The sequence below is a fragment of the Protomyctophum parallelum genome, assembly GCF_964188405.1.
Source record: "Protomyctophum parallelum genome assembly, chromosome: 13".
NCBI classification, from domain to species: Eukaryota; Metazoa; Chordata; class Actinopteri; order Myctophiformes; family Myctophidae; genus Protomyctophum; species Protomyctophum parallelum.
The window spans coordinates 2,193,604-2,205,614 of record NC_139708.1 but is presented as its reverse complement, the minus strand read 5'-3'; the positions used below and the strand labels follow the sequence as shown (position 1 = coordinate 2,205,614).

The following is a 12,011-nucleotide window of genomic DNA, read 5'->3' as shown; positions in this document are numbered from 1 at the left end:
TCGCTCTTCGATTTTTCAAAAATAGCAGACCTACAAGCTCGTATCGCGCCACTCGGTGGCGCGATATGAGCTTGTAGATCTGCTATTTTTAAATAGCTAAAGCATAACATGATGCTGACACCAAAATGGGTGCCCGGTCAGAATGGGTTATTATTAACATTTTTGTAAATGTAAAGTGCAATACACTGTACAAATGAAATTTAATAATGCATTATTATTGTTAGTGTGTTCATACAAACTCACACATTCAAACATCTACATCTAGTTTTGTATTGGGAGGTTAAATTGGCAAGATGTCCCATTGTCCCAGCATGCCTAGGGCTCCAGCCACGCTTATTGTTTATTGTTGTATTATTTATGCTCATTTCATTTAGAGAATGGGTTTGCATGTTTTATGTTACATCATGTAGTCATAAATTGTGGGCGATGTGGTCATGGTGGTGTGTGTGTGTGTGTGTGTGTGTGTGTGTGTGTGTGTGTGTGTGTGGGGGGGGGGGGGGGGCGTGGATGTTCTTCACAGCAGCCTGCATTACCAAAATGTTCTGTTGCTCTTTGCGGATAGACTCCGCCGGGCATCAAATTATTGGCTTAGGAATGTGACAAAAACCAAATAATCTCCACAAAATAAGAATGAATCAACATTCAGCAACTGCATGGTATATTTCTCGGTGTAGAAATGTTATCAACAATCTTCTGATAACACAGAAGCCATGGGCAGCAGCAGCAGCGTAGTAAGAATGCAGTATATCTGTCTGCAGCCTCCCAGATGTGTTTGATAGCCTCTCTCTGCCTGTTTGGCCTGTCCGTATTTGACACATAGGCCTTTGAACACTATGATACGCGTTAAGCAGTACATTCAGTGGACATTATGCACAACACACACACTCGCAACTCTGCTGTTATTATCGTATGTACTGTAAACGTATCGCCGTTCTGGAGGGTATAAACAAAGCAACAAATGAATCTGTTTGGCTGTCGCCGGACGATGTCATCCAAAAGATGGCGTTCCTCCGCCCACTTCTCGACTATAGACCGATTCCGTAGCGGGTCTCATGCATAGAGTTATACTCCCAATTGCCTCCCTCAAGCCCTGAGCCCTGGACCCTCATTGACTTTAATGACGTCAGCTGTAAGTGCTTGAGGGTGAGAGGCTGCAAGGGCTCCAAATTGTTGTGAAAGAAATGGGACAGCACTTTGAAGATGAGTCCGCCATTCATGACACTTTCCATCACTTTATAAAAACTGTCCTTATTCACAGCCAGTGCCTACCTACATGCTTGGCTTATTTACACATGTCTATCATGTCTATTTTAGTATTTAAGCTGATCGTTTTATTATTAGTTTAATAAATACACTTTCCTGTGTGATATGAGTTGTAATATTCATATATATATAATATGCATTATACATTTCATTTCCATATTCTTTTACTTTGCTCATTAGTCATTTCTCATCATGTTTCCCTTATTATTGTTATTAAATATATAGCCTATATCCTTCCATTCCGTCTGCACAGTGAGAAAGCACTATTGTGTTTGTTGACATTCTAATCGCGATACATAACTAATTTGCATAGCTAAATGATTGACGTTCGGAGGATCCCCCTCATTCCACTGGTAACGCTATGAACTGTGGGTAATTTCTTTGCCAAAGTCAGCATCGACGCTGACTTTGGCAAAGGGCACATACAGGGGAGGGGCTGAGCCCTCACTGACTTAACGATTTCAAATGGGACATCCCTCAATCCCTCGCAGACTTCACATGAAGTCAGTGAGGGCTCATTGAGTCAGAAAGGGAGTGGATTGGGATTGGGCCTAAGGTCTCATGGTCGCAGCCTACGTATTTCCTGTAGGCGGACTCGACGTAGCTGCGGGGGTAAAACCCTCACCAGGCGCACCTCTTCCACTACAGTGAACGGCAGAGTGACTGATGTTAGTTTGCCTCAAACTTTACTCCTTTACCTGCTTTTTTACTAACACTAACATTACAAAGATGCCCATAACATCGAGATGAACCTGTGTAGTTTATGGCTGCTCCAACAGTAGTGGCAACATAAAAAATAAATAAATACGGAATGTCAAAATATCCACCGTGGTGGCTGAGACCAGAGCCATTGAGTAATGGTTGAGACAAAGCAGTGAAGGGTCCTGAAAGATACATAATTTCAGTCTTACCCAATACCCAATCTTTCTGTTTTATGAACACAAGGCTGCTGTATTTTATACCTCATATTTAAAGTATGAGCAGCCTTGTGTTAATAAAACAGAAATATTTGGTATTGGGTAAGACTGGCGTTATGTATCTTTCACTGCTTCACTGGATTTGTATATATTTTGTCTCTAAATGTTATGATGAATTGAACATGGTGGACCCCAATTCTCCAAAATGTTAATAAATACTTCAATCAATCAATCTGATTATATACATATGAGTTTCTTCTATCTGCAACACATGCCAGTTTCATGTATGCAAATGAAGAGCACAATATTGTCGTATAAGCTGACTTAAATATTTAATTTATAAAAATTAACTCCAATAATTCTGCCTAATTCTGCCCGTGTCGCTGAACAGCAAACATCTCTACATTTCATTCAACCAACAATGATAAAATGACCTGTCGGATTGTTGATCACACAAAAGATCAGAAATGTATTCTGGCCTTTCACCATTCAGTGCTGTACGAACCAACAGTAGTAGTTTTAGGAAATAAATTATTAGACAGACAGGACGCCAGTTTAAGTCTGATCTGACAGCTGGAGTGACATCATGATACTTTCTTAGTATTAGTTAGGACTCGAGCAGCAGCGTTCTGAATCAACTGCAGCTGTTATCGGTTTGTTTTAGTAAGACACCATTAACATATTAGTCAAGTCTATGGGTTTGTTTTAGTAAGACACTATTAACATATTAGTCACTAATATAACATATAAGACACTATTAACATATTAGTCAAGTCTGTTATCGGTTTGTTTTAGTAAGACACTATTAACATATTAGTAGTCAAGTCTACTCAAGATAAATGGACAAGTTTTTCCAAATCCTGCTGAGACATACAGTAAGCCCTTTAATTCATTCTGACCTGAGATCAGATTCATACGAGGTTTCCAACTGGACACACACTGGTCTGACGAACCCATTCTGACCTGAGATCAGATTCTAAAAATGTCAGTCGTTCTTCGATTCTTCAAAAATAGCAGACCTACAAGCTCGTATCGCGCCACTCGGTGGCGCGATATGAGCTTGTAGATCTGCTATTTTTCAATAGCTAAAGCACGACATGATGCCAACACCAAAATGGGTGCCCGGTCAGAATGGGTTAATTCTCGTATATTATTAATGTTGTAGTAGGCTGACTTTGAAATTGTCTTAGTGTGGTTGTTGAAATTCACGTCCATCACTACACCAAGATGTCTGGCTTGGGTTGTGGTTTTTAAAATGTACGGATTGAAGCTTATAGTACTGACTTTTAATCGTTCTTTTGTGGCTCCGAAAGCAATTACTTCAGTTTTGCCTTTGTTTCATTGAAGAAAGGAAATAAGTAAAGGGATTATAGTAAACAAAATTCTCAATGATGTCTAAACTGCTGAGCTGGATGTAATGCAAAATATGAGCATCTACATACAATGTGAATGTATGTGGGAGACTGGGAGGGTACTTTTGTGAATATCCATTTTGAGCAATGCATGAAAATAGAACAGACGCCTTTAGTCTCTACCAGGGGGGCAGTCAGCCAGATATTTCGTGAAGCCTCATTTGAAATCGGTAGTTCATATAATGGCCTGTTGTGGCGCTGGACCGGACCCAAAAAGCCCCATAGCTCCATAGAGGCCCATGTATTTTGGCCCAACTTCACCTAGACTGTGTTACCTTAATAAACATGGTCGTGAATACTTTCTTCTTCCAGTCACTAGTTTAAAGTCTAATTTCTAATGTCATAATATTCTTTTTGGAAAATTATGGTCCCATTAATTAAAAGAAATTACCATAAAGTCGCGTATGTTCTGAGGGGCGTGGCTACCGTTACAGTCTATGATCGGGATTCCCCTCCCACTCGAGTCAAAATAAAAACCAACGGAGAAGAAGGGGGGAAGTCCCGCCTCGTTGTCTGGGCCAGCCAATGGCCAGCTGGTCCAAAACGGAGCCAGCCAATGGCCAGCTGGGCCAAAACGGAGCCAGCCAATGGCCAGCTGGGCCAAAACGGATCTAGAAAGATGGCGATTTACAGTGCATTAGAATGCAAGGGATTTCAGGCTTCATTTTACGTTCATGTTAGACCCGGGGAACGCTTTGTCCATATTTTTTACAGTCTATGGTCTCTACGTGAAATGGTCGCTGAACTGAAGATTCTGTTGATAGAATCTCTTGGGCCCGTTTGTGGATTCATCTGTACATTACATACACATACTTAGATATTATTTACTGTACAGTATGTGACAGCGTCACTGTCCATTATTTTATTTACATCTTATTTACAATGACCTGGCATTATGTAAAATTTCATGCACCGTCACTTGTGAAAATACATTACAGAAAATAAATCCGATGAGCTTCCTCAAATTTTGCAGAAATATCATGTTGAGTCAACATGGCCCGCATTTTATTTCTGACATTTGTGGAAGTGGACCCTATTGACTGACTGCAACTGTAGCAGTAAATATAACATTAATTTGCATTGGGGGGGGGGGGGGGGGGGGGCTGCACCACTCAGTTCACACGGGTGTGATTTTTTTAAATGTAGCAAATGGAGGGGGGGGGGGGGGGGGGGAAGCATATTACCACTGTTTATGAAACTCTCTCTGAGCCTTTTAATATAACTCTGTGGGCGGTGGAGGAAATTGCATAGAAGTGAAGGCATGTTCTTGTATTTTGTTGTTGTTGTTGCAGTAAAAGCTATTTTACATTCTCAGTGTTAAATGTTAGTGTTAAATGTGTTGTTGTTGCAGTAAGCTATTTTACATTCTCAGTGTTAAATGTTAGTGTTAAATGTGTCCTTGGCATGCCTGGGCCTGGGAGAGGCTTTGACAGTCTTGCCTGGCTGGTTCAGAGAATTCCACCGTGATATGTCGTGAGCAACGGGAATGGTAATGATACAGTATGAGCATGCATGCAAAACACACACACACACACACACACACACACACACACACACACACACACACACACACACACACACACACACACACACACACACACACACACACACACACACAGCTACTTGATTGCGTGACTCGCGGTGGCTGACCCCAGGTGTTCTCATTAGTGTGTTTTAATGGATAGGACCGGTAGCCTTGACAGTGTTGAATAGGTTCAATTGCTCAAAGGGTGTGTGTGTGTGTGGGGTTGCACAATAATGTGGATTTAAGCGCTGGGAAATAAGGCACATGTATGCTACAGTACCGTCTCTACACACATGTATGCTACAGTACCGTCTCTACACACACATGTATGCTACAGTACCGTCTCTACACACACATGTATGCTACAGTACCGTCTCTACACACACATGTATGCTACAGTACCGTCTCCACACACACATGTATGCTACAGTACCGTCTCTACACACACATGTATGCTACAGTACCGTCTCTACACACACATGTATGCTACAGTACCGTCTCCACACACACATGTATGCTACAGTACCGTCTCTACACACACATGTATGCTACAGTACCGTCTCTACACACACATGTATGCTACAGTACCGTCTCTACACACACATGTATGCTACAGTACCGTCTCTACACACACATGTATGCTACAGTACCGTCTCTACACACACATGTATGCTACAGTACCGTCTCTACACACACATGTATGCTACAGTACCGTCTCCACACACACATGTATGCTACAGTACCGTCTCTACACACACATGTATGCTACAGTACCGTCTCTACACACACATGTATGCTACAGTACCGTCTCCACACACACATGTATGCTACAGTACCGTCTCTACACACACATGTATGCTACAGTACCGTCTCTACACACACATGTATGCTACAGTACCGTCTCTACACACACATGTATGCTACAGTACCGTCTCTACACACACATGTATGCTACAGTACCGTCTCTACACACACATGTATGCTACAGTACCGTCTCTACACACACATGTATGCTACAGTACCGTCTCTACACAAACGGCACACACAACTTCTCCAGATCGCCGTTCATCATCATTATCACCCACTGAAACACGCACATATCCAGCAACAGCCTACAGACTGTATTGTACATCATTATATTCACACGTGTAGGTAAGCAGACATGCATGTGAACATATTATATGACACATCTGTCTTGCCTGACTTACCAGTGAAATCCTAGTACCTGCTCAAATGCACCCAAACTTGTGCGTGTGGCTATGTGTGTGTGTGTGTGTGTGCGTGCGTGGCGTGCGCATGAATGTGCATTTGACACACTTGCAGACAGAGTATAGAGACCGTCCGGGGATACGGCACGCTTCAGTGAGAATGAATACATGTAGGAGTTCATGTGCCTCATTGATCCACCAGGGCTACACAACCCATTCAGCATCTCAATGTACCTCTAGCTGCCTGCCTGCACACCCCCCCCCCTTCCCTCACCAGCTCGCGTCTCTCTCTATCTGGATCCACTCATTCATTCAGCCCTCTCCTTCTCCTTGTCTGCATTTCTCGTCTTACTTACTTTACACAACTCTACGCACACCAGACCCGCCCGCCCCTCTACCACGGCCCACTGCCAAGCAGCGCCGCATATTGAGAGGCACCGAAGAGACCCAGGCCCAGCTGTGGAAACCAGCTCTGGTGTTCCACAGAGCACTGCCCTGTAGACCTGCTTATGTGACTGGAGCTGTGGCGAGGAGAATTGGAGATTGCCAGTGTGTGGGATTCAGTCAGACCACACACACAGCTCACTGGACCATGGGAGTGTTATATGGTTACAGTTGGTTGGGAAACCTTGTATGTATTGTTAATAGTTTTCATTGGTTTAATATTTATATATCCCACATTTAAAGGTATATTCAGTGATTTCACTCAAAAAAACCTTAGGTTTCGTTTTTGGCTGTGGGACCCAGCCTTTCGTCCAATCAGGATAGAGAGTCAAAAACGAAACCTAAGGTTTTTTGACCCCCAGGGGTTAACTGGGGACAGGGAGGAACTCCTTATATGGTCAGCACACTCTATAGTAGGGAGGATTATCACAACAAAACAAAAAAATAAGTGATATTTGAATTAAGTGAAATCACTGAATATACCTTTAACCTGCTGTCTGAATTTTGGGACTATTTTTCTGAAATAGTGAAAATAGCTGAAAGTGGTGAGGTTGCAGATCTGCTATTTTGCTACTTTTGTGCAACACACGTCACGTCACATACTGCAGTATAAAATATATATATATATATAATATAATAGGGCATTCATTTATGAAAAAATAGAAAAGAGGCTTCTGCCCGACAGCAATGATACATTTCGTAGGATGTGCAATTGGATCAGGATGGCGGAACAGACAGAGAGGAGTGGGATGCAGGGTGAGACATATAATTTAGAGAGAAGCCAATGCTGCTTCTATGACGCACGGCACTGCACGCTGCCGCTGTGCATGCAAACAGTAGATCGATGTGAAGCTGCAGATCAGCCTAGTCATCAAGCCCCCATGACTCATGGTGGAGCAGCGGCCCTCTCCCTCTCCTGCCTGCTGTCTCTCACTCCACTGTCTGTGTGTATTAATAGCCTATGGGCCATAGACCATTTTAATACATTTTTGAGTTCTCCTCCAGGGCAATACTCGACAAAGTATATTTAAAATGTAACAGTTCATTTGTCCCGTGCAGGAAAGAGGGGCATTTGTTATGTATTTAACCAACAGCTTCATAAACCAATGATACCCTACCATCTCAATGGCACAACCAGCCAAGATCATAGCATAAACTGGAAGGCTGGATTTCACATGTTATTGCTTGAAAAAGTGCATTTCCCGTCAGTCAGTCCGTCACCCCACGACACGTCTCCATATATGGTCATGCCTCGCGACATCACGTGACATCATCAGGGATGGAGATCCCTAATGTCATCAATATTAAGCACATAATAAATGACCACATATGGAGATCCCTGTTGACCTCAAACCCTTAGATCTCCATATATGGAACTGACCTGTTCTGACATTCCATATGTTGATCCTTCCCCATCCATCCTTCCTGTTCGATGTCTCCCTTTTGACTGATACCTGTCCATTCAAACTGTAGACGGGCCCGCCACAAATTTATCAGTGCCCGCGCCCGGCAGCCGGGGAGTTCTCAACAGGCCCGAAAATGAAGGACCGGCCCTACCTTGGCCCTCATCAAACCCTGTACACTCAAGACACTGCCCCCGCTGCCACCCTTAAATCTCTATATGGAGCTCATCTGTTCTGTCATTCCATATGTTGATCTGACCTCATCAAACCCTGTACACTCAAGACACTGCCCCCGCTGCCTACCTTGGCCCTCATCAAACCCTGTACACTCAAGACACTGCCCCCGCTGCCACCCTTAAATCTCTATATGGAGCTCATCTGTTCTGACATTCCATATGTTGATCTGACCTCATCAAACCCTGTACACTCAAGACACGCTCCATAAATGGCAAGTGCACTATTCATTCCATATGTTGATCTGACCCCCATGCCAAAGCGCCAGCACTTGCCCAGCAGTCTGCCCTCACCCAGGTGGATGCGTGCACACATCCACCTGGGTGTGTGCACAAGGTCGCTTCTCACCCTGAGGGTGTCTTACTGATAGTACATACTATAGTTGTGACTGCGTGCACGTGACGTGCATGTTTGTGCCTTGTACAAGAGTACTGCAGAATTAGAAGATTACATTTGCCTACTCCATATTATGTCATGATCATGACATCATAAACAATAACTATGCAACCTTTAACTTATCTGTGTTTAACCGAGTATAAACAAGTACCCTATATTCAATGAACTAATGCTACATTACACAAGTAGAACCATCCTGGAATGTGTGCGTGTGTGTGTGTGTGTGTGTGTGTGTGTGTGTGTGCGTGTGTGTGTGTGTGTGTGTGTGTGTGTGTGTGTGTGTGTGTGTGTGTGTGTGTGTGTGTGTGTGTGTGTGTGTGTGTGTGTGTGTGTGTGTGTGTGTGTGTGTGTGTGTGTGTGTGTGTGTGTGTGTGACGTGTGTGTGTGACGTGTGTGTGTGTGCTGCTAAGACTTATTGACAGCTGTCACCTTCTCCATGAGTTGACGGAGCTGCCTGCTGCGTGGGTCGCGGTTACACATGTTCTGGGCGGGGGCGACCACGGTGCAGATACACTTCCCGTCTGCATCCTGTGCAGAACTGTAGATTTGCCAGCCTTCTTCTGGGCTCGGGTACAATGCCTGCGGAGAGACAGAACAACATGTCATTTAGAGACACGCAGAGAGAAGCTTGAGTTGAGCTGCTTTCAAATCCGCTTTTCAAAATGCAGCGGCCAGACAAAATACCTTGAGGCGGCAATGAGACACTTCGCAGCACGCTCGCATCGTCATAATCAATGTGATGTGAAATGCCTCGCTTCAAAATCATCTTTTGAGACTATAATTCTTTGCGTTCACTTCATAGTAGTTTTAGCAGTTTGTCTTGAGATTCAAAGGCACACGCTCTATTTGTGGTTTCTTGCCCATGCTGTCACCAATGGTTAGACACAAACACTCGGTTTGTGATTATTGTGTCAAAACATTGCTTTTCCCAATAAACGCTGAATGCTAATTAATTTCTCAACTATTCTTAGCCTTATTTTGAGAGAGAGAGAGAGAGAGAGAGAGAGAGAGAGAGAGAGAGAGAGAACAGTGAAATCCTCAGCGTTATGTCTGAAAGGGTCAAAACAGACTTTAATACGTGTTTTACTGTGTGGGGATTGAGAGGGATGGAGGTTATACAGGCGGTCTTCGACCAGTCGGCTGGGGCACTGGCGTGGCAAGCCACAAATGTGTGAGAAAAACATTTGGCAGTATGGCAGAGATGAAGTAACAGATAGATGTATGGCAGAGATGTATGTCAGTATGGCAGAGATGGAGTAACAGATAGATGTGGAGTGAAGAAAGACAAAGAAAGATGGGGCGACAACAGAGGATTACAAAGGAGAGAAGGAGAGGGAGGGATCAGGGAAGTCTGCGTGAAAGCACAGGATCTAATCAGTTTGGACACAGAAAGGAAATGGAGCCGCTTGGGATCGATAATGCTGCTCTTTACCCGTGGGGGGGGGGGGAGGGGCTGAAAGGATAGATGTCTCTCTCTGGCTAATCCAATCAAAAGTAGTGCAGTGTGCCTGCTAGCAGACGTGCATATAGGCATAGGCACTCTCTCACAATCATTTGCACGCTATGCATATCTGTCCGTTCACACTTCACACACTACACAGCATAGCCTACACACTAGAAATATACTGTAGGTGCACACCTACATGCATGCCGCGCACACACACATGCACGCGTGCACGCGCACACACACACACACACACATACACATACACATACACATACACATACACATACACATACACATACTGTACACATACACACACACACGAGTGCACACATACACACACACAGCAGTCATTTCAGTGATGAAATTGAAGAATCCTGATAACGGAACGGAAAAACAAGGAAATAATTCCACACCCAGCCCTGATCTTATCTACCCTACTACTCTGTTATGTTGTTCTATACTCTGTGTACTCCTTTGTACTCTGTTCTTTTCTGCTCTAGAGTCTAATTTGTTCTACTATTCTTATCTGTTCAACTCTACTCTGTTCTGTGCTATTATTCTCAGAGATGGGCAAAATACATTGAAAATGTATTTTGATACAAAATACAAATACTGGGTCAAAAAATGTATCTAAATACAAAATACAAAATACATCTTCCATCCCAGCGAAATACAAATTACAAAATACAGAAAAAGTATTTCAAATACGTATTTCAAATACATGTATTTCAAATACTGCCCATCTCTGAACATTGAAAATGTATTTTGATACAAAATACAAATACTGGGTAATTTTTTTTTATCTAAATACAAAATACATCTCATTTCTTCCATCCCAGCGAAATACAAATTACAAAATACAAAAAAGTATTTCAAATACGTATTTCAAATACATGTATTTCAATAATTTTGATACAAAATACAAATACTGGGTAATTTTTTTTTATCTAAATACAAAATACATCTCATTTCTTCCATCCCAGCGAAATACAAATTACAAAATACAAAAAAGTATTTCAAATACGTATTTCAAATACATGTATTTCAAATACTGCCCATCTCTGATTATTCTACCCTTATTCTGTTCAACTCCGTACTACTATACCATGTTCTACTCTGTATTACTATATCCTGTTCTACTCGATTTTGTACTGCTCTTGTTTTGTACTCTATCTGTTGTTCTCTGCTCTGAGCGATGCTGTACGTGCTGCATGCTCAGGTAGGCATGCAGGTAGGGGGGAGATGTGGATCAGATTAAAATGTCTTGGGGGACGGGCACTCGGGCAGGCTATGTGATTGGGGTATAAAGTAGCAACCACCCAGCGAGCCAATGTGCTCACTGTCACATCTCGTCACTCCCGCCAATCGCCCTCGCTACTTGCCCCACCTTCTCCTCTCCTGCTACTCTCAATCTTTCACTACACCTCCCCCCTGCTCTGGGTTTGAATGACTTTTAATACTGCCTGCCAATGATTCATTTTGGGAAACAATACTGTGTCTTTCCATTCTGTTAGGACATGTGAATTCCCGTCAGTATCCTGACACCACTTTAAAACAATAATGATGGTGATAAATACAAAACTACCTTTTTCGGTCTCTCACAAGAGGAGTCTGGATTTTAATTCTGCTCATATCTCCCACGTTGGCTAGCTGCGCAATTTAATGTATATTGTTGCAACTTGCAAACCGCATTTATTATGAAAACGTGCATTTCCCGTCAGTCCGTCCGTCCGCTAGTCACCCCACGTCTCCATATATGGGC

The 12,011-nt window shown here is 43.0% G+C and overlaps 1 protein-coding gene across 2 annotated transcripts in view; it reads right to left on the bottom strand.

The window, feature by feature from the left end:
- Nucleotides 1–12,011, bottom strand: part of olfm2a (olfactomedin 2a) — an 87,898-nt gene that overhangs the window by 16,599 nt on the left and 59,288 nt on the right. For both annotated transcript variants that reach the window (XM_083779379.1, XM_083779378.1), the window contains exon 2: nucleotides 9,232–9,381. In XM_083779379.1, coding sequence (XP_083635505.1) covers nucleotides 9,232–9,381 — 150 coding nt within the window. The remainder of the gene's footprint in view (nucleotides 1–9,231; nucleotides 9,382–12,011) is intronic.